This window comes from Pholis gunnellus, assembly GCF_910591455.1.
Source record: "Pholis gunnellus genome assembly, chromosome: 5".
Taxonomy (NCBI): Eukaryota; Metazoa; Chordata; class Actinopteri; order Perciformes; family Pholidae; genus Pholis; species Pholis gunnellus.
This window is the reverse complement of record NC_136531.1, coordinates 8,049,894-8,073,622: the sequence shown is the minus strand read 5'-3', so window position 1 is coordinate 8,073,622 and position 23,729 is coordinate 8,049,894. Positions and strand designations below refer to the sequence as shown.

General features: G+C 41.4%; 1 protein-coding gene across 3 annotated transcripts in view; it reads right to left on the bottom strand.

The window, feature by feature from the left end:
• The window catches only part of fbxw7 (F-box and WD repeat domain containing 7), a 99,898-nt gene that overhangs the window by 43,937 nt on the left and 32,232 nt on the right, over positions 1 to 23,729 (bottom strand). The window contains exon 1 of one of the 3 annotated variants that reach the window (XM_079159943.1): positions 13,291 to 13,659. The exons of 1 other annotated variant lie outside the window; for it this stretch is intronic. In XM_079159943.1, coding sequence (XP_079016069.1) covers positions 13,291 to 13,515 — 225 coding nt within the window. In that variant the 5' untranslated portion in view covers positions 13,516 to 13,659. Of the gene's footprint in view, positions 1 to 13,290; positions 13,660 to 23,729 lie in introns of those variants that run through there. One more of the 3 variants, XM_079159944.1, reaches the window with a different exon arrangement.

Genomic DNA, 23,729 nt, shown 5'->3' with positions numbered 1-23,729 from the left:
ACTCAGGCAGCTTGCTGGATATAAGAATCAATATGCGATGCTGAAATGAGATTCTTGCTCCTTCTTTATGTGGGTCGCGCTTTAATTCAACAGGCGGTCAAAACTGTCCTGAGCAGTAAGAATACATACGAGGACAAATGCTTCCAATCTTCAGGTCGACATCCATGTACAATGAGACGGCTAACGCATCAACAGGAAGCGGCTGCTTTATGCTTTATGCTTTCCGTTTAGCCTGATGTGACCTCGACATGAATGCAGGTGTGCTGCCCAGCAACTTGATTTGTATGCGTTTCATACCTGCAGACACCTTGCTGAAGAGGAAAGGTCAAATATGAAGCCGTCCATATTGTTTCAACGGATAAATTAGAGGATGATGAATTTGATTTCACGTGAAGCATATCGGAAACTTGCTGAATGCACAATAGGATTGGGGTAGGGTGGTTGTTGGTGACTGATTGTCAAACGTAACCTAAAATTATGAGTTTATAAAAAAAGAGCACACCAGTTCAAACGGATTCATCTTGAGGTTATCCCTTCCTAATCCTAACAACAAGTTCAATGTTTAGGGAATAAAACGCATTTGTGTCTGATGTTTATTCTGAGTTCTGGATTTCCATCAAAAAAACACCACCTATAAATACCTGGGTTTTCTTTACAAATAAACAAATAATAAGCCCTAAAAACTAGAAACTAAGTGACTAACGCCGTGTAGCAGAATGGCCTCATCCTCCTGGCAGTGAAACAGAAGCACTGAAAAAACAGAGATGCCAGTTTTGACCGCCCACCGCCACGTAAAAACCAGGGTGCACTGATGCAGCACATGGTCCTCAATTATCCCCGCGCCACTTCACGCCGTGCACAGTTGTGACACTGGGAGCCACTTTGCATCGACTGACTTGCGCCCCGTCAAACTGTAGCACACCCGAGAATGATCGCTGAGCAGTTCCACCTCCAGACCGTCACTGCAAAGTGACTGAAGGCCGAACAGTAAGGCAACATTTAATCTACCAAAGACAATGATGACTTGGGAAAGTATTTTCAGATTGCAGATGATTGGAGACAGATGTGGTTCGGCCCATCAGTCAACAGCACCGGTGTGCTTGGACGTCACGAAACAGCTATTAAGGGCTGTACCAAAAAAAAAAATTAATCCGATTTTATTTTAAAGCATTCGAATGTTGATTTAGAAAACGAATGTCAACTTTATGAAAGAAGCTTCAAACTTTTCGGCACTTCCCTACAGTTATCACAAGTTTACGTTGTATTTTGAAAAAGATGTAAGATGACATGCATCCCTGTGATCCTAAAAACAGATTACTAGAATCCTACTAGACATCTTTACTTTTAAAACAGCTACCAAAGCATTGATACAATGCAACATATTTAAACAGCAGGCTGGCCTTTTATTGTTTAGATTGCTTCGTTGAAATTTAAGTTGATTCTCAAACCAGACCATTAACAAAACCCAGGGACCTTTGAGCCTTTTGGGATTTTCTGCAGAATTACCATTGCATTAAACCTGAAGAGATGTGCAACAGCGTAAGAGCTTCGTCAATGTTAATGGCATATTGAATGCTGCACTTATAGTCGTCATAACAACCTGAACATTTATTCGAAGCTCTTAGCCGGGAGTGTCTGCATGTGGGAGATGAGTGAGGAGGGGAGAGTCGGTGCTGGAAAAACAGCAGATATGCGTCCGAGGGACACGAGAACTGCTTATAAATACTCTGTTTTTTTTTGCAAGAGGCAGAGATGTGTACAGCGGGAGTCAAACAGACTTCAGGCACAAAAAGATGAGATTGGGCGGTGTCCATGATTCCACGAAACTAAAGCGTGACAACACAGAGCCTCAAGACCACTGCGGATACTAAAACAACTGCAGCAAACAACATGAGGGACTCCGTTCAGACCAGGAAATGCCACAACACGGTTAAGAAAAAGCTAAATTAAAACACACAGTGTGCAAATACAGACGGAGGCGTAACGCACGAACCCCTCTCAGCATACTAACATGGTGAAGGTGCAGGGCTACACTGAGCCGTCTGCTTCCTCAGTGATCACTGAACTTTTAGTTCATGCTGCCCCCTAGAGGCAGCAAAACAGCATTTTGAGTTGTTGCAGACAAAATAGTTCAAAATCACCAGTGGAGACCACAGTCGGATGTGATCGGCTATAATTAAAAAAAATGAGATGTTTCTTACCTGTGCGTTCCACAACAGGGGTCAGGACATAAGAGAGAAAAGAGAAAACAAATGGATGTTAGTGAAAGACGCAAATAAGAGCAGTATAGGCAGGTTGAAGGAGCGATGAAGGGCTACGATCACTTTCTGGTAAAACACCGTGATGTTGTCACAAATTAAAAACGATATATTTAGTTACTACGCTACTCTGCATCGTTCGATACTGCTATGACTTAAGATGTTTTTGTGGATGAACTGACCCTTTATAAGTATCGTCATTGCCCTTAACTGTTAAAGTGCAACACAAACAGGTGGTCTAACCAGGAATAACCACTCCTAAGTATCTGTCGAGCTGTTCGCACGAAGCGTCTGATCTACCTGGTGAACTCACGCAGAAAAATAAATCAACACCTGCTCATTCAACCTGTAAACTGAATATGAAAGCACCACAACTGCAGGTGAAGGAGCTTTAATCAACTGAAGGAATATGCAGAGGAATGAGTAATGAGGTATGTGATAAAGGAAGAGAGCAGGATCACAACAACCTGCATCATAAAAGATTCATATCATGAGAATCGTTTAAAATCTCAAATGTTTGCAGGAGTTAGAAAAGACTGACTGTTTAGCCTTCTGTGAGGCCGACTCTAAAGACTACAGAGGGATGGGATTCAGTAATGACGTGTTTGATGTAATGTTGTGTCGGTGATGAAGCAAATTCACTTTTGGTTCGTAGATTCAGGTTCCTTTAGTTTCCTGACCAAATGAACAGATCGGCATCAGCTACAGCCTGGACAGCACAGACAGAAAAGTAAAGCAATTTCTGTGTTTGGCTTGAAAGGAATAAAAGAACCGTGTTCGTCTGAAAGCAACTACAACACCCACGCTCAAATCGCAGAGGTCCACATGCTGCGAGAAGGCTGAGGCGTCGGCGTCAAAAGGAATTAAATTGCACTTATTTTTCCACATTTTACGGTCACGTATTTCTTTACTTATTCATTTAAAAAAAAAAATCTCAAACCAAAATACTGTTCATTAACAATAAGTCCTTCCAAACATTTCCTCAAACGAACAGTACAGATTTGTAGATTTATTTTAATATGAATGGATGCTTTGTTGGCTTTGCTACACTTGTTCTGACAACTCGGCACAAAGGTCAGTGGCTACACAGCATCTTAAGGATTAGCCCTGATGTAGCACCACAGCCATGTCACAGCTAAAGCGTGGCATCTTAAAGTATCACTTTGTTCTTCAGCATTTCCAATAGTTTATTTATATTATACATACACCAACATGTTTGTGTTTCCCAACAAACAGTTCCTCTACGGCTGCACTTGACTCATAAATAACTGCATCTGTATTTAGTACTATAGTGAATATTAAAATGCATTCCAAATTAGTGCACTATAGAAAGGAAGTTGTCATAATTCTTCGCCTGCTTCACAGACTAACTAAGCCAAATTTCAATACATTTAAATAAATTTAGAGAAATGTACTCTTCAGAGATGCTGCAGCTGCATGCAAACACGTAGGATGCAGTAACGTGAATAAGGCTCGTAACAATGAGCTATAAAACCTTCCAACTCTTATTATGATGGTGTATGTTTTTAAAAATCAGTCACACTATCTCACCGTCTTCTGAGTTTATTATGTTCTGACCTTCGTCAGTCTTACAAAACGTAGAGAAAATGGATTTTTGTTCGTGACCAAATAATTTGCACTTTTACAATGCCACCTTTTTGGAAAGTGGAACAGTTTGTGCTCAGTCAGAGGGAGTGATCTGTGCTGAGGCTGAATGAGTGGATGTAGTCGGGACAATGAGCCGTCCAGTGAGAGGAGGGCGGGTGTCGATTCTGCTCCTCAGAGATAAGACCAGGAGTCGTCTCTCCTGAATGAATGAACGAGTGAACGAAAAGGCTGCAGAAGTAGGACGAGAGAGAATGGTGAAATATAAGGGCGGTAGACAAAAGCAAGAGTTTTATGAAGAATGAGTCAATAATTCTGCCAGGCACGGAGCCATCCTCTCTCTGTTCTGAACCCACACAGGGCAGCTGAAAGGGAAGCTATAATTTCCACATCGTCCTACTGTTAATAACACAAAGGGAGAGGCGTGTCCTTGAAAGAGCAGTGAGACATATTTCTGTATAGCTCAGAAGGACGAAGATGCAACAAATGAAATCTCTGATTTAAGAAGATTCCTCTTATTAAGTATGATGTTGTGAGGCAGCACTCATTCATATATTATTCTTAACACCTCTGCTCTCTGAGATCCTGGTATTAGACGTTCCCTTTGGCCATACGGTATTTTTGATGTGATAGTTTATCAGTTGAGAGAGGAGAATATTGTACAATATTCCAGCACAGCGACACCAAATGGAAACATTCATGTGTCTATTAATGGTCATCTGAGTCATTATTTACAATAGATGCAGCATCCTCCTCGCAGCAACAATGCCCTGATGTTTAGGATAATAAAATGCAAAAAGTCAGAAGGAAGACTAATTTAATTAACCATTATTAAGCTCATTCATGCAATGTGGCCAGAAAGTAAAAAGAACAGTAAGAATCTGGGGACTACGACCTGATGATGACCTCGTTTCCTCCCCAATGCGTTGGTAGTGTGGTCAGTGTGCGATGCCACATTGCTGATGTATGTTCCTGGGAGGTTATTTGCAACATTAACAGTGTTAGTCGTGTTGTTTACCTTGAGAACGTCATGTGAAAGTATCCTGAACCCCTGTGCAGTGTTTCGGTATGTGATAAGCCTTCAAAAGTCATGGATGTAGGTCTCAAACTAAAACTCCTGGATCATATTTCATTTTCTCACTGGTACCTGGAGCAACGCAGCCCCTTGTGGTTTTTTTAACACAGCGTGCTATTTCTGTTCTGGGAGGTACAGCACACCAGAGCCACGGTCATTTTATAAACTGCACAAATTATACATATGATGTCGTGGCCCCAACCTGCCAGTCATCCATCATCCCTCACACTGTACACGCTGCTAATCAATGTCAGGTGATGAATCGGGTAACAGTGTCTCACGCAGACTGGAAGCGGTCACTGGGCCAATGGCAGCCGCCAGAGACTTTGCTGTATAGAGGATAATAAGTTCACTTTTGGTACTGGAGGGTTAAGCTATTTTTGTGGTTTGAGAAAATGTTCCTATTTCTTAAGAAGCGCTGCAAATGTTGATCATCTCTCAATCGGACAATTCTATTGTCAGTGAATTGTTGTTTTTAAGCTGATAATCACGCACAGTTAGAATAGTTTGGGCGAATGTCTCACAATACAATTGTTTTTGCTAGCCCTGTGTCTTCTGGCCTTTGGAGGAAGTGCGCTTTAGATATGAATGTGTGTCGACAACAAGTAAAATCAAAACAGCTGTAGAATAACTTTTGACACAACACTCAAAAAAGCTAAAAAACAACACTTAAAATTTGCATCCGTCTTTGTCCGGGTGCCATGATGAACGGCTTCGAACAGCCAGCAGAACCGCCCCGTATCAGAGAAATATTTCTAATCCTTTCCTTTTCAAAAGCTTTCTGGTCGTCTTGCCCCGTTAGAGGCCTTGTTTTCTAAAAGAGAGTGTAATCCTCTTGTTGTAGAGGTAAGTATTTAAATTTCTGCTTACCCTCTGAACAACAGACCTCTGTGACAGTCAAGGTACGCACACTCATACACTCCCCTACAAAACCTCGTCTTCCTGCCGTTAAAGTAATAAAGAGGCTCTTGATACTTCAACAGAAACTCAATGTTTTCTCTTTACAAATAGTCACTACAAAGACCTTTAGAGTCTTTCAACAGGGTCAGACCTGACTTTGAGTGTGCTTTCGCTGAACGGCTTTTGTACTTAACACGTTATGACAATATTCTTGCGTTTGTGTTTCGAGACACTTTCTGAAAGAGAAGATGTTTGTCACTGCCTGACCGACAACGCCATCTAAAACTTTCAAGCTTTGGTAAACAGCCTTCACATTACCAATAACCTCTACGGTGCATTATAACAAACGAGGCAAAACCACTTCACAGACCTGACGTTACACACCGCTGGAGCGTGACTGTGCAGGAAGTCGAGGGCTGCAGCGAGTGTCCAGCGAGCGATGCGGTACGACACGAGTGCACAACCAAAAAGCCGGGAGACCACGCGTCATGACTCCGACAGCAGGGTTCATACGAAGATTAGACAAACTATGCAGACGGCCGCGTCGGTTACAGCCGGTCGGCTACGCATTCACGGGCCGTCTTCACTGATGACCAGATTACAGCGAGCAGGACGTTGAAGGTTAGCGGAGAGAAGTGCTGATACAAAGACGGGGTGAAGGACCGGACACACTGATTCACGGCTCAAGTCTGGTATCATCAAATACTGTCACTGTGGTAACAGCGATCAACTGAAGAGACAACTCATCAGTATGGAGGGTTCGGATCTCTCTCTCTCACACACACACACACACACACACACACACACACACACACACACACACACACACACACACACACACACACACACACACACACACACACACACACACACGAACAGTCTGAACAGTATCGGAATACAAACTCAATCACTTGTATGAACTTTTCACATCCTCTTAAAGTCGGTGAGTATTTCTCTGTAACAGGAAATGTTCACAATAAAATACACAACTTAAAGTTAAGAAGAAAAAACATCCTTAATGTTCTTTTAATCCAGAATTTAAAGTGCAGATGCACTTTGGAATCAAGAGGTTGCATTGCCTTGATTTTGATGCGTTCAAGCTCTGCTCAGTGAAAATGAGTATGAGAGAAGGTACGTAGATTATAACGCCGTCATGAGGTGTTTAAATGTAACCTTGTAAATACATACAGCCGTTTGAAGGGGATGTTTTCACAGCAGCTTTTAATAGTTAATCAGCTTTTAATACATCATTAAAACCACTAAAGCCAAAAGGTTTTTAAATCAAGCAAGTATTTAAATATAAATGCAAAAATATATTTCTTAATCATTTGAATTGTGTGTTTTTATGCAAACAACTATGGTTGACAAAAACAAAATAAAAAAACTGCATTTAAAACTTTTGACTTCAGGATGGTTGAAATTATTTTTCTTGCTGTTAATTATAGCTCTTAGAAAAAAAATCAGAATCGGCAAAAATCTAAATCGGTCAAGAAAATTGTAATCGGTGCACCTCTGGTTTAAACACACAAAAACTCAACTATTCTGCTTCATCAGGACTGTGCGTTTGTGGTTTGATCACATATGATTGGCATCATAAAGATCCCACCAACTGGCATCAGAATTTGACCCAAAAATACAGAAATCTCTAATGTAAAACAACCTACTGTTATAATGCTCATGTATGCACCCCGTCCTTCACAGCAAAATGATCATGACAACAATATGTTATCGGGCCATTCAAACAATATTACCATTTTAATGGCAAAAAAACTAATACAACAGTTTCTATCAAATATTCAGTTATTATCTGTATGCATTGCATACAAGTAACATACCAATAGTGTTGAATTATGGAGAAGAATATTTGTGTGCTATGCAGCACAGCTGAGATGAATAATTTATCTGATGTAATGCAAGTGTTTGCATGTGCGGGAGAGTTTAAGAAGTTCCACTTTGCTTCCCATCTTCCCTTAAAATAATGTTTAGGAGCCTTCAGCTCTGACACTTTCCTAAAGGAAGAGTGCATCTCTTCTCAGTTCCTCGAGTATCAAACAACATGGGAGATGTCAGTGTCTTCAGGCAGCCCTGTGGCAAGTGGCAGCACATCGCCATCCAGTACGCTCTGTATGTGAAGCACAACAAGAGTAAAGTACGCAGCCCCAGCTTGAACCAAAGAGGTTTCTAGATCAGCCTTAAAGTCCACTGATCATGTGCAACGTCAAAATGCAAAGACTGTTTAGACATCGTCGACATCAGACTACAAAGAAAGTTGTGCGTAGATATTCAGTTTATTGCAATATTCTTTAAACATATCTGAAAAAAAGTCCCATTTTTACAACCTAAATATTAGGAGGCCCCGCTAGATAGACGTCAATCGAAGAAGAGTATCTTTTGCAACAAAGTAATCACTTGTTTTCGCAGTTTTCGGCTGCCATAGTCGGGTCTCGTTTGGCTGATCTGGGTGCTGGGTAGCTAGCCGACCGGATCCGTGTGCTCCCTGGAATGGGACCGCTTCTCAGAATAGCCAATGGCAGATGCCTTCCTCCTCTCGGTGTTATTTGGAGCCCAAGGACAATGAATTCCAAGCTCCTGCAGTGGACTGTGGTGTGGTCCCGTACTTCAGAGGAGGGCTTAATGTCCGAAATCAGACGGTTTTTTAATCATCGACTCGTATCGGCAGTCTGCGTGTGCTCAACATATAGGGTCAACTGCATCAAGGCAACATCATAGGATGAAACGTGAGCATACCACAAGCAGTCCTTCTGATCAACACATTTCTGTCGAGGTGTGAATCTTCACTGGCCTCACTATTCCACCACGATTCACCCGTTAACCATTCTCAATGAATCCTCAATGTTCTGTCTTACTGAACCCGGCTACTCATTCATCAGTTAATACAAGCAGATACATCTGAACTCCCTTTACATTTAGAAATGCTTTCAAAAACTTCAACTGCTTATAATCTAAAAAGCTGCATCGTTATCGGTTAGCAGTATCTGTGAACCCCCCCCCCCCCCCCCCCCCTTTTCTTTGGGCAGAAAAGAAGCCAGACTCCTGATCACGTTTAGTCGCTGCATCGACAGCATGGCCGTGCATCTCAAAACGAGAAATTTCCACACCTCTACAACTTATTCTGATCCACTATTCTAAACCAACAAAAACATAACTAAAACCACCATTTTCACGACAGTTTAATTTGACAAGCAATTAGTCATTATGTTCTTTATTTTAAAGGATAATGCTCCAAGACGAAAATGGTGAAACACTGAAATTCCCAACATACATCGTCAAGCACCAAACTAAACAAGAAACCTCACTTCATGCCAACTTTACTCCAGTGTGTTTCAATATATTGCATCAGTCATTGAAGAAGAGAGGGAAGAAAAAGTAAAAAAAAAACTTCAAAAGATTAATTAGATTCTTGTGCTGTCAAACCCAATATTCTACATTTGGCGATCCAAAAATAGGAGAAAAAAAATGATTTAACGGGCTGCGTGATGGTGTTTGTCAAGTTGCATGATCCCGTCAGGGGAGCCGTACTTTCTTTACAACACTTATCGACAGAGACTGACATTAGTAAAGGCAGCTGCTCCTTCAGGGCAGCAGCTTTATCTTAAGTGAAACGCTGACTGCTAATGAATAACGAGGCAGTCAGGTGGGAGCAGCAACCTTTATGCAGCCCGGAGAAATTTAAAAAGGAATTCACTGCTACGGAGACGCTGAGGCGATTCATTTACTTACATTTAGTGGTACTTAATAAAGAGCACACCAGAATCTGCTTTGCTGATGTTAAGAAACTTTTGGTGTGTTAATCAGGTGCTTGTTGCACAAATCTAGTTTTCCCTGTGGTGGTTCCTGTTAGTGTTCCTGCTGTGGCCACGTTTCATTAAAAGCACAGAGTAGTTACCGTTTTCTCCATTGCACCAACCTCTGAAATGTGCAATGCTTGCGCTGTTGTTTATTCAGTTAATATGAATTTCTTATTTTATTCACTTTACTGATAAGGTGACCCCTGTTTTGTTATTTAAATTTGACAAGCTGCAAAACTACAAAATGTGCACAGATATCAACAGTTGCATTTTTGCAAAACTACATAAACGAGGAAAGAACAGCAAAGACAAGGTGGTGATTGTGATGCATGAATTAGCTTATGCAACAGTCCAAACAGCGATGTAGCCGAGGTGATTTCAAGGTTTTGTTGATGGAAAACAGTTGGTTTTGAAATATGAATAGTAAAGACGAACAACACTTGAGCCGCCATAAGATCATCCGACTGAGTAGCAGCAGGATCAGGAACGTATCGCGTAACCGTCAGGGACGGACGAGTGGGACTGAAAGTGAATAAGAACGTCCTCTGTGTGTCCAGGCATATGTTCTCAAAAATAGATTAAAAACAACTGTGCATTCAAATCATGAGAGATGGCTTTTTGATATCATTCTAATTCATAATTAACTAAATATGCAAACAAACCTACTCATTAACTGATAAAACTCAGCTTCAGGCTCACACATTTGTTCAAGACAGACGGAGAAAAACCAACAAATGAAGCAAATAATAAATAAACCGAATAAAAAAAAGAAAAGAAAATACAATAGCTGTGTAGACAAAACCACAGGAAACCCAGAGGCTTGATTTAGGAAAGTCGCCACACACCCGCAACACCTGCTCAGGCAGCAAATGCATCTTGCTGATAGCTGTTGATGCAGACATAGCTGCTCTGGGCAGGTCCAGATCGCCTTACTCAACAGGCCTGCCGTGCAGGGTGTGGTGGGCGAGAAAAGCAATAGCTCAACTAAAATGCCCTGCTGTTAATGTTCTATATCTTGATCGCTATATCCTGCAACAGCTGGATGCTCATTCTGGCTCCCGGAAATACGGTTTGGCTTCTCCTGGTCATGTTTTAATTGGAAATGTAACCTCGGAGTATCTTTATCGGTACAGTAGGAGAAGTGTCAGGGCCGGAGAAGATCGCACTTTAAGATACGAGACATTATAGATACGACATTGCCTCATAGAAAGCTCCCGTGTCCAAGTTCAAATGAACATTTTAAATTGGGATGAAATAAAAACTATTATAAAGTACTGTGTTCAACAAATGTGTTCGACTTGAGTGTAGAAACGGTTGAATTAACATTAGTGTCACTACTATAATTACTGCACACTACTAATATATTGATTGAGAATCGCATATGAGACAATGACGACATGTTAAATAGTACCTATAGAAAAATGCAATTGTGTAAAACAATTTATTAATTTTGGCTGGTAAAAAAAACAACAATATGTCTGTCGAGTCAATTCTAAAAACTGAATTCTGGACCCCACATACATGAATGAGAAGCTCAGCTGAAGCAAAGCTGAGGCTGATGGGAATGTCGTTCTTAAACCAAAGACCAGACCAAATGTCTTTGATGCTCAATATGACTTCATCCAATAAAAGGATACAGGCTATATATGTAGAGACGTAATCAGGGATCATGCATGACATCTTAATGTCAAAAGAGAGGTGCAACACACAGTCTCTGTGTCTACCTTTATTATATTTGATGTTATTGTAGAAATCAATGCCGCTTTGCAACACAGATTTGACATTTTAAGCCGTGGCTGGGTTATCTAAAGAAACCTGCTGGTCCGTCTCAGCTATTCTTTGAAACTACTGCTGAACTGCTGCATAAACAGCACTAATTCAAACTAGATCTCTGTAATAGACCCGTTGTTTCATAAAGCTGGTGAACACAGCGGCACGCTTTGATCCGAGAGAGTAAAAGACACGCCGACACTTCTCCGTCATTGTGACATCTTCCCTTATTTCTATTTTAGTCGGATGTTTCACAACCGTTCTCCTCACCAACCCAATCTATCTCTATTTATTTTCTGACGGACTGGAGTGTAATGATTTAACTGCCTATCTTTGTATCTTTAGTGACAATAAAGAAACTTTCCGCACCACATTCAGAGGTCAGATGCAGTCGTACAGAAGCAGTTGGTGAGCCTTTGGCCAAGATGTCCTTGGCTTTATATTTAATTATAAACCTGATGAGTCAACTCAAAACACATTAAAGTGACTCCTAAAATCTGGTTGGTCAAGTATATAAGGCCGATATATAATGTTAAAAAAGCAAACACATGTTAAGTATAAGGAAGTTTATGTATTTTCTGCTTTATACGTTTAATAAAACAATACTAGATATTGACAGTGAATGTTTTTACATTTTGAGTTTGGGGGATTTATTAAAAAGTGACATGAGCACAAAATAATTAAATCCTCAAATGTCAGCATGAATAAATTATTTGTCTGAATAAATCGGGTTCATTTCTTTAATCTGCATTTCATAATATCAATTAAAATGTGATCATCGTACCTTTAATCTCTTCATGTTTGAACGTTAGACTGCCGGTGACAAAGTATGGAGAGATTAGCGTCATCTAGACAGTTCAGACGGGGCCCTGGGCTCGCCAACAAGCATCTCACTTGAAATGGAAGTTTAATCTTAATCATTTATCAAAAGGAGACTTTTAATGTAAGCAGTCTCACTGTTATAGTTGCTAACAGGCAACCTTATTTGCTTTTAAAGGGGAAGAAGTTGCTAATGTCATAGTTGGAGCGTAATGATGTTTTGGAACTGCTTCAACCTTCAACAACTAACACACGAGAGGAATTACAAACTAACGCAAACACATCTCCCAATTAAAGCAACACCACCAATTTATGTCTTTTACATTTCAAGACAAATAGATTAGGTTATTACAAAAATCCTATAACCTTAATTATAACAAAACCAAAAGATCAATTAATCTGAATATTAAAGATGTTAATTACCAAACAAGAGTTTTTGTGGTAATTATTCCATAAACGAATGTTGTTTGTTTTTAATTAACATTTTTTTTTTTACATATCTTCATCTAAAACATGACCTAAAAATAGGCTCATTGGGCGACAGCCTTTTTAAGGTTATATGTTGGTGTCCGTCGCCCGTCATGGGTGGAGCCGTGGACAGAGAACGTTTGTATCCGTGGACGTACTGAAACGATTGAAGTACATCTGACAAACGGACAAATCTATCCATCCACCTCACATTAAAAGTGTCTCAATTTGTTCTTATTTATTCCTACCAATCGCAGCAATGCAACAACTATTAGTTATTCAAGTTCAAACAAGCAATCCTTAAAAGGGAAGATTTTCTGCTTGTTTGCTTTGAGGGGGTGTGACTTCACATATTAGATATTAATATTAAGTAGAACTGAAAACGGTAGTAAACGTGTAAGAGTGAATGTTTCATTGTGGAACAACTAAAGGCTTCAATTTAGATTCACCTCTTTGATTAAACAGCAGTTACACGAAGCAACAACAACCAAGGGGAAAAGAGGGCGAGAGGTGACCGGTGACCTTTGACATTTTTAGGTTCTGTTGCTCAACTGAACTCGACCCGTGTGACTGGCCTAATACGTACAAGACTCACCCGTCGGCGGCAGAAAGGCAAACCCTGTGCGATGATGTTGAGGCTGAATATCTTGAGTACTTTCTGAGGGGGTAACGGTTCCTCGGCAACGTGCTTGGGGTCTGCCTGGTTCTCCAGCGGCACGTGGGACGACGTCTTCTCTTTCCCAAAGGCAACATTTGGCATCTTTCTCCGAGCCCCAGACGAGAAACGGGCAATGGGGCAATGCCTCAGCATTGCAAAACAGGCCGTCTACTGGATCATATCCCGGAGGGAGCTCCCAAACCTGGCCGACTATCGTCGCAAGCGGATAACTTTTTCTCACATGAATGCAGTACCTTCCTCGGACCTCTCAATCATAGGACAGACGTCTCAATGCTGCACCTACCGACTCAGAACTCATCTCCCTGCTGACTGGCACCCTTTAAAATATCTCTGGAGGTGTGAGGTCACTGTTGCACCCAAGCCAGGCAAGGCAGCTGCCGTCAGGGCCTGAAAAGAGGATGGACCAACTCAGCCACTCCCCCTCAGACGGGCACTGGGGAATCTGCTCTCATGACCCCCTCGGTGGTGGAATGTGAACCAGCAGGCGTCTGACGCAGCCCACGAGTCCGGAGAGCTTCCTCATTGTGGTCATTCTCTGACCCCTCCCCCCCGTGTGCCTCCCAACTTAGTGGACCACATCATCCCTGAGCCCAGTTAACTTTACGCCATGAGAGCATGTCAGCATACAACGAAACTCATCGGTACCCTCGTCCGGATCACATTCGTCGGGGCAAGTGTTGAAGCTAGGATTTGTTTTACGCTGGCCTTCTCCGGCTCTCCCATGAACCAAGGTGTCCAGGAATGTCAGTAACTCTGTCTATGTCAGCAGAGAGGCTGAGGATATTTCAGGAGACGATCCCACAGTATTTCAATGTTAGTATGTGTGACACATGCACTTAAACAATGATTCACTTGACCAAGTATCAAGAGGGATGGACTTGTAGGTCTATATAGGTGTGCTCACATGCAGCTACAAGTAGCAGGATGTTGGTCTTTTTTCTATCTAAAGCTTCACACACACACACACACACACACAAAGAGGCACTAGTGCAGTGAAGCTATAAACGTCTACTGGCACAACAAGAGGTGCAACTGTTAAGAATTGAGAAAAGTTATTAATGCAGATTATGCTGATTTCCACAGAAAATAAAAACAGAAAACAGCTGATAATCTGATGAATATGTAGAAATCTACAGATAGAGCAAGTGGCAGGAGACAGCCTTCCCTGTGTGCATTTAAATGTCTGAACACATGGTAACAGACAGACCTACGGGGCTTAACCTCTCTTCTATTCTCACATCCACCATTGTTTGAGGAGGATTACGGAGCCACAACATCTATCAGAGTAGACCGAGGGCCGCTGGACGCCATTGAGCGTTTGTGGCGGACCAACGCCCATAGTTTTTACAGTATGTTCAGCACAATTGGAGTAAGTTGGCGCCTTATCGGCAGCTGTTCAGCCAATTGAGCATGTTGAACAAACAGCAGAGGCTGTTGGTGATAGAGAAGCTCCCTGACTGAACGTTCGGATGAATAAGTAGCAAATAAGTAGTGATTTCACCCCTTTCAGTAGCCTTTTCTTATTTTTCTAACTTGTGTGCCCGAGCAAGGACAAACTTTATAGGCTTCCAGTTTGCAGCTTTTAAATCAATCACATCCACAATTTGTATTCCAAGCATTTAATGAGACTCAATCGATTCGTGGTGGTGAAGAAAAATTGTGTGAAATTAACTTTCGCCGTTGATTTTTTTTGGATTCGGACACATTGCATCTCCGTTAAATGAAACCCTCGTGCCCCATGACATCATGGCTCTGCAGCAGGTAATAAATAAATATCGATGGGATCAATCGCAGACTATGAACAGTTTGTGGTCTGGTAGTTTGATAATGTACTAAAAATGGTGATAAAACACTAGAAAAACGACTTCACCTACAAACACAGCTCAGAGTTTATGTGAGCGACTGTTTGTAGGACTGAAATGTAATGTGACCGTACTTCACCATGAGAGCAGAATATAGTACAGTCTACTGTGCAAGCATGTCAGCAGTGAACTTACCATCAGCTGCAGTGTATTCACATGTACACCTTTTTGCACATGACGTCAGGGGACTCAATTTGTTTGATCAGTTGGCTTTTTTTGGCACTAGGTCTTTAGGTTTAGCCTGCTGTTGTCAGGTCCTCACCACACCTCTGTACTCAACGACTACGAGTAAAGAGCTGAAGTTCAGTCTGTCGAATTTACACCCACAAACACAGAGACCAGTGTCTTTCCATATAGACATACGAGAAAAAAAAGGCTCTGACGACAGGCCTCATTGAATATCCTCAAGTGATGCTTTAAGAATTTCAACCACGTGAACGGTTCGTTTACAATTATTTCATTTCACCTTTGAGATTGCAAACCATTTTTGACAATAGTCCACATGCAGTGTTAAATGACCGGTGAGGCGACTGTGAACGGCTGAGACTCTGTGACTCGCCCTGGGCCTTGTGGAGGTTACTTGAGCTTTCGGACTAATCATAGGCCATAAAGCTATGTGACAGACTCACTGTTCCTGTCTGCTACAACATGATCAGCCCAAAGTAACTCGTTAAATGGCAAGCCATGCAATCAATGTTCACCCTGGAGGCCTCTGCAATAAGTTAAACATTATCTATCACGCCATTTTGGTTGTATGTGTTGTATTTCTGTTTGCTTTTGCATAAGCAAGAAACCCAAAAGATATTCCACTGGTGGAAAAATGGGAGAAACTGTGCCGAGTATGAAGCTACAAACTAACGCTAATAACTAAGCAAAAACGTTTTATGGTCACATGAGCTCATAAGTTGCCCGTAGAGTCCACTAACGAAGCTATTAAAAGGGGTAAATGTCTGCTGTATATTGGTCTGCTTTCTTTGAGGCCCGGTATCACTGCCTGGTCACTGAGTTTACAATCCCTGCAGTGCCAGAGGTCGAGAATGTTTGGCTTCTAGTTAGTCGGTACACTTACAAATCACTCCCTGCTTTTCAGCGCAGTTGAGACGACGGGATAGTCTGCTGATGTAGACCCTGTGAGAGGGGGGGGCACAGTAGGTCGTCCCCTGTGTCGTATGAAGTTAGAGTTCAAAGTCAGAAAAAGCAAAGTATCCATCATGGTGCTGTAACTGATGCTGCGGACTAAATGTGCAAGAAGCATCGTGTCAAGCAAGTGAACCGCTTTCTTTCGAATCCATTGAGAAATGGACAAAAACCGAGAACATCGTAAATACCTGAACATCGTATACATGCAGTCTCCTGGTGAACAGAGTGAGGGGACTCACGTCAGCTGTGAAACAATGATAAACTTCAGCTTTATGCACTATTACTTCCACAACAGTATTTAGATTTAGAAGTAAAGCAGAGGCTGTTGTGTTTGCATACTGGTTCGCTCATTTTGCTCCTCCTAGCAGTAGTAATATTGCAGTTGAAACAGTGTTCCACTCAAGCTATGAAACAGGCAAAACGATTTTACTAGTATCAGTATAAAAAAAAAAAATGTACAACCGCATATTAACAGCACTGCACACTATTCCTGCTGGTTCAGGGCTGACAATATCACTCGTACACAATCTCTGCAGCTCTTGAGAGCGTGAGGTGACTTTGAGTAGAAAATCTTTTTTTAGACTGAGATAACTGAATTACATAATGCACATTAATGGTAATTTAGTTACGGGATGGAACCATTGAGGCACATGTTCTGCAGTCTGCATTAGCTGATGCATTGTGCCACCCAAACATGCAGCGAGCCATAGTTTCTAACATTGAAATATTCACATAGTAGATGCAAGTAAAGGTTTCGAGCTGGAAAATTGCTAATCACCCCCACACTGTCTCTACATCAGCACGCAGTGAATTAAAGCCTCTGCCAAACATCGACGGTATTACTGGAGAAAGCGTTCACGCACTGGTCCATGTGAGACAGACTACAGTTCATTACTGGATGAAGCCGGGGGTGCAGTCTGAGCACAGCTGCAACAAGCACCCACAACCTGTGGGTCACGGATTATTGTAGGTAGGCGACTCTCAGACTATTGCCTCCCTCTGGTGTCGAAGACTGGGACAACAATGCTGCGCTGCAAAATCCACCCGATGCAACAATATCCTGTTTTAACAAGAATCTGACTGACTGTGCATTGTACCTTATGAACACACGACCAGGACGTTTTTATTGAGAACATTAATGTGATAGTACGTCTGCTATAGCAATACACAGACTATGGTAAAGCACGTCATACAACCCCACTTCAAAACACCAGAACTAAGTCTGAAATGCAAAAAAACAAATCACAACTAAGGCTGCTGCCTCCCAAACATGATCGCCTTTGCAGGCAATGGACTTGTGACCGCACAGACGAGCTGCAGCGTTAATGTCGCTGTATGTTACCGTGGAAGGGCAAATCCTTTTGGTCCATGTGCCTTTGTTGTTAGCTTCTAAAGCAGAAAAAAAGCCACTGACAAAAAAAAAACATGCTGAGCCTGCAGGAGTGGTGGACACACACACACACACACACACACACACACACACACACACACACACGAAACAAAAGAAAAGCTGTTTTTGTTTTCCAAGAATCATTTGAGCAAAGCCTACCCGAGGCAATTATCCAAGTCTCAGCAACTGGTGGTGTTGACATCAATTAGCACACTTGGATTTTTACAAAAAATGTCAGATCTTATCTGAAGCAGCACAGAAGACAATTAGCAGCTGTCTGCAGCAGAATTAGACGACCCAGGAATAGCAAGTGGCAGCGAGTGGGAAGCCAGTGAGGGATTACCTCTTAGCTGCACTGGTGACTTCCTCTCGTTGGTTGGGGCATATATTGGTTTGCTGTTAGCATGATGCCGCCCTGTAACCTTGAAACTTGCATCTTTGCCATGTTAAAAAACAAAAACGTATGTAAAGAAGTCTTGGAATTTTTGTTTGTGATTTAATGTCTTAATTATATTAAACAAACTAATTGTGTTAACGAAGACAGATGAGCAGTTGTGATACATATTCATCCCCTCGGGTTTCATTAAAAAAACAGACTTCTGCTGGGAAACAATCACTTCAACAGGCCTGTAGAAGTGCATCAGTATATAATGTAATAGAGCTTCAGTGAAGACAATTTGCCGTCAATATATATTGCCGGTGACTCAACGAGTTGCTTTCATGTGGGAGGATAAGAACACTGGTCCTTTGTGGCTCATTTCTGCCTGTGTGACAAGGCCAGTGTGGGAGAGATGCCACCTACAATAAACCGGCCGGCTTTCCTTCGGAAAAACATTTAATTACTGACAATGAACAGTATCGTGTGCGTGTGTGTGTGCGTGCGTGCGCGAGAAGAAAAGTGGTGCCCTGAGCGCACCTCAAACTTTCCAAGTTTGCAACAGTAAAAACTATTTGGCTGACGAGTTAGTGCTCAATCCTTAAACTGTAATAGAAGAAACATGTTCACATCCTGAACAGCCTGCAGTAGCAGCCTATAGAAGTCACCGCGTCCCCAAAGCCGTTAACCAATAAGCATTAAAGTGAGCGGATCTCTCTCTTTAAATGTCCCTTTATCAATATTCAAAAAGTAAGAGCTTTGGAAATCTGAAAAGACATGACACAAAGAGGAGAAGGACATCTGAGCAACTATAGATGCTACAAATACTTTAGAGTTGAATAGACACTCTTACTTCACATTCAATGATCTAGACGTAGATGTAACTACCCTGATGGCTGAAAAGATACAGCAATTTGTTTTTAGTCAAGACAAACTGTAGATATCAGTCACACATCTGACAATATTAATAGATTTATATCTTATTTTAATCCAGATAATTTAGGGCTTTTTTTAAGCCAGTGTTGATGTTGATGCGTCGTGCTGTCAATGCACTCATGCCCCGCCCCCTTTGCTTTATCGTAGCTCTGCAGATCCGTTTGCCACCAAAGTTCTCTGATGAATCAGTGTGAGACATCTAATCCTGTAACATCACACACTGCCTTAGTAATTAGCCATGAGTGACAAGTTCAAATACACTCTAAAATGGTGGGGCAGCAGAGTACTGCATGGAGCCTAAAATAGGCATAATATGTTCCTGTTTATTCTTATCATATATCTTTTTTTAAACTATGACAGTTTAACAGAACTTTTAGATTTTAAGACTTGGAGATTGGTTATGGTTTGGAAAAATATGCTATATTTAAAAAAAATGTTGTCTCCTGTGCCGAGTAAAAGAAATGTAAATCGCAGATGTAAAAGTTGTTCGAGTAGAACAGTAAAACGCATTCAGTCACCTGAAAAATGTCAACATCTGCCATTTCTGACTGCAAAACAATTCATACTGAGTCACGGAAATAAAGAAAAGTGGAACACAATCCTAATTTATCTACAGCCCAACAAATAATAAAGTAGCTTAAATGTTTCACACTTGCCCGTCGTTCGGACTGAGAAGCTGAGCAATAGAACGGGTTTCAAATCAAAGTAGACTTAGTAGAATAAATGTATGTTTATAATTGCCGGGAGTTCTCACCGGCCTTCTGTAATCACGGCCAATTCATTACTAGCTACTGTACGACAGCGTTTCCTCAATGTTCACAGACTGTGAACATGAATTCACAGTATGTGGGGTAATGAATACTTCAAATTCTGTGTAACAACTTAAAGGATCACTTTGCCAACTGCACATACCACCCACACGGCAAAGATATGAAGCCAATTAAACATGAGCAAAGTAACCCTTTCAGGAGTGGAAGCATTTTCCATCAGTTGTGGGATCATTAACAATTTCCAGTAAACATGTACTCCACTATAGGATATAATATTCAACAACCTAAACGTGTTTTTCTCCATCTGCGACTGCCAAGCGCTCCGCTTTCCCAGAGGCTAATGTATGCGACTCACTCTGCCGATATCAACACCCGCTTCAGATACGCGCCTCATGTTCACTCAGCACCGTATATTCTGTCAATCGACACATTAAAATGTCATGTGATGCATGCCCTTCTTGGAGCCCTTGAATAGAAAGGCATCTGAAATGTAAATCTAAATGAAGTTCAGACTCGACTCCAGAATATCTTTGCACATTAAACCCGCAGAGATGTTAATCCACGGCTTGAATATTGATTCACGAAGCTCTTAAAGAATTTAAAAAGGTGGAACGACGAGAGCCTTCATTCAGCACCTGGATCCTGGGAACACAATCTGTCCTCAACGGGGACATGTGAAGACATGCACAGAAAGCGCAACAACCTATTAGAAGTTTTTATGGTGCCAATTCCACTTTATACGTGCGTTTGTGTTCACACACTTCCGCCGCACATGCAGTGCTTGTGGATGTCGCCTGACCCCACATGGGCCGACACATGTTTTGGTCCAAACATGGGTCCTGATCCTCTGTCACAACCCCGCTGCCCCGCGTTTGGCTCATGGATACTGCAGCTGTCAAAATGCACATATAGTCTGCAAGCCTGCATACATACAAGAGTATACACACAACCTTTAAATGTGTAACGTATACGAAGGTAATACATCTTCTACTACCACTACACTTAGTAACTCTGGTTTTGACGAAATGAATAAAGACACGATGAGTCATGGCGACTGTCCAAACTGCTTTTGGACAGTTGGTCACTCAAACATGTCACTTTAATGGCCACTTTTCACCATGTTCTTCATTTTACAGACCAGACAATCGAGTAAAATAATCGTCGGATTAATGAAAATAATCTTTATTTGTAACCCGAGCTGTCTCCTTTCTCAACTCTAAAGGAAACATTAGCAGCTCTAGACCTGAAGCTGTCGTTTTAATTCTCAACATTTTAACCTGTTTTTCGGTTTGAACCTTTTTGATCAACATGAGCTCAATTTCCTTTTGGAAGGCGCCCCAGAAGTAGCCTCACATGTATGTAACGTGTCATTTGTAAACACTGCAGTCGGGGGACAAATCTAAAAGTAAAAGCATTCATTGATGTTTCCTTTAGATAAAGTTCCTATTTTAGTTTTTTATGGTTTAAGTGGGTAGAAAAACAGATCTTTCAACCTTCAGTCACATTCAGAAGCCATCACCTACATTGGCATTTTTCACCTGAGACACAGCGAGTGTAAATATCTCACTGTCGATAAATGCCGATCCCCTCTGCACCGCTCCTAACTCCAAGAACACAAGACCCACAGCTGAACAAAATGTGTAGATTCAACATCAAAGCCAGCTGGCCCACTGCAGTGACTGACAAACAGCTGTGTCCGATGGTAAGAGGCACTCAGGAGCAAACTCAGACTAACCGCTATATTTAGGCCAATATAAGCAAGGACAATGTCTCCATCAAAGGCTCAGACACACACACACACACACACACACAAAATCACTCTATATTGAGACCACAGGTATGACATGTAATACAGGAAACAACTGTGTCGGTTAAGAGAGACGCAATAATTAAACTTCAGCGGCATGCAGCGACGTTAGGAGGGTGTGAAGGGAGCCGTGTATCTGTCATCGCTTTAGTCATTTCTGTCTGTTGAGATGGTGTATCATCTCTGGTGTAATTAAGGAGAATGATACAACACAATAAACATCGTTAACACAAGTATGGTTACATCACACGTAGTATAAATATCTGCTATATTTGGGGCTAATTACTGCTGTGGCTTTTAATTTACATAAATAACACAAATGCACAATATAGTTAGTACTCTAATGGAAACAGAGAATTGTACTGGTGAGAGGGTTTTCACTCTGAATATACTCACACCACCATCTGCTGAAGAGATCCTGATCCTCCAACAAGTCTTACGGTCTATTATAAGCAACGGGGTCTAAAGGACAAACGGTGCTGTGATGGTATTAAACCTAAATCAAACTGAGCACATTGGTTCCATTACGGAGGAAAATGTCTGACAATCTGTTACACTCGTCTTTTGAACATCAAGCGCTCCTCCTCACTCGTCACTCAGCAGGTCAGCAAACTGTGAGCGAGGCATGAACGTGTCCTAAAACCGGCTTCTGTGCGCTCTACACATGAATGAAGTGTCTCGCGAGGGCGACGGTGAGCTAGAATTACTAAACACAGCGCTGGGACTCCTCTATCATAAACTGCATGACAAAATGGCCCTGGACTTTTTTTTCTTTAATTGGTTGTGACCGCACACAGCAGCTGTTTTTATTGACACTGGTGACTAATGTTGCAATTCAGCATTTATCCGGACCCTCCTCTGTGTGTTTTGGTATTGATAGCTTTACGTCATCTTTCCTCTCAGAAATGAAGGGAAACGTGATATGCTTACGCTTTTATCTCACCATCGAGTGGAGCGATCTGTGTCTTAGTAAGATGTCGGTCCTCTTATGGGGCGAGCAATTTGACAAATAAATCGGTAATGGGCAATTAGGGGTGTACATCGCTATTTTATTTAGCTAATTTAATGGTCTGCCTCCAAAGAACAAGTGAGAGTCTCTGCTCAGCGAGGAAAAGCAGCTTGTAAAGTCGGCATATTTTCACATCCAACTGTGAATTAATGGGGATTGTTGGAAGAGGGGGAAAGACTAACAAAGATGATTTTGGTGAATGTTATTTGATCTGTCGAGTTCAAATGAAGTGTGTTTTACAATGAGTTAAATACGCAATTTAGCAAAATTAATCTGTGATGGAGAGTCACGTGAATTCAGCAGGAGTACGTTTAGGTTCAGGTCTGTTTTAAGAAGGTCATCTAACATCACTTCTTTTAATGGATTTCCAGAATCCTCAAAGACTCTTTTACCATCTGGATAAAAGAATATAATCCATTCCACATTAAAAAAAACTAACTTTTCCAATTTTTGAGATTAGTAACCCGTTACTCAAATTGCAACTCTATTTCCTTTCCAGGTCACCAATGGCTACTACCATCATTTGGAGAACGGGTTAAAAAATCCTTTTTGTCCTGCGGTGCTCGGATGTGGTTGAGATTCAGTCATTAAAGCTTTGATGACGATGTTGGTAGAGAGTACAATCCAATATATCAGTCCATAACCTCCCATTAGGTGTTACACTGAAATATGTTGACTGTAAATATTACAGCATATGATTCACATCCTTTGAATACTTATTCAACCATTTAATAAACCCTCATGACCGATGGAAGGGACCAGTCCCAACCAGATAAAAGGGGATAATAACTTTGTATTGATTTTCAAATGGGAAGAAGAATCAACATTAACGCATCACTTCATCAAACTTCCTCTGACCCAAAGTTTGGCTAGAAGTTCTGCAACTGTCAAACATTCACTCATGAGTGACACAAGATTGTGAAGGAATGTGACGTGATTGGAACGAGACGAGAGCAGCAGCAATAAATGTCATGTGATCGAGAGGGAACGTGAATGAATAAATCAGGATTTGGTGAGGTTGTAAATAGATACATCTCATACCTTCTCCCCAGTCTT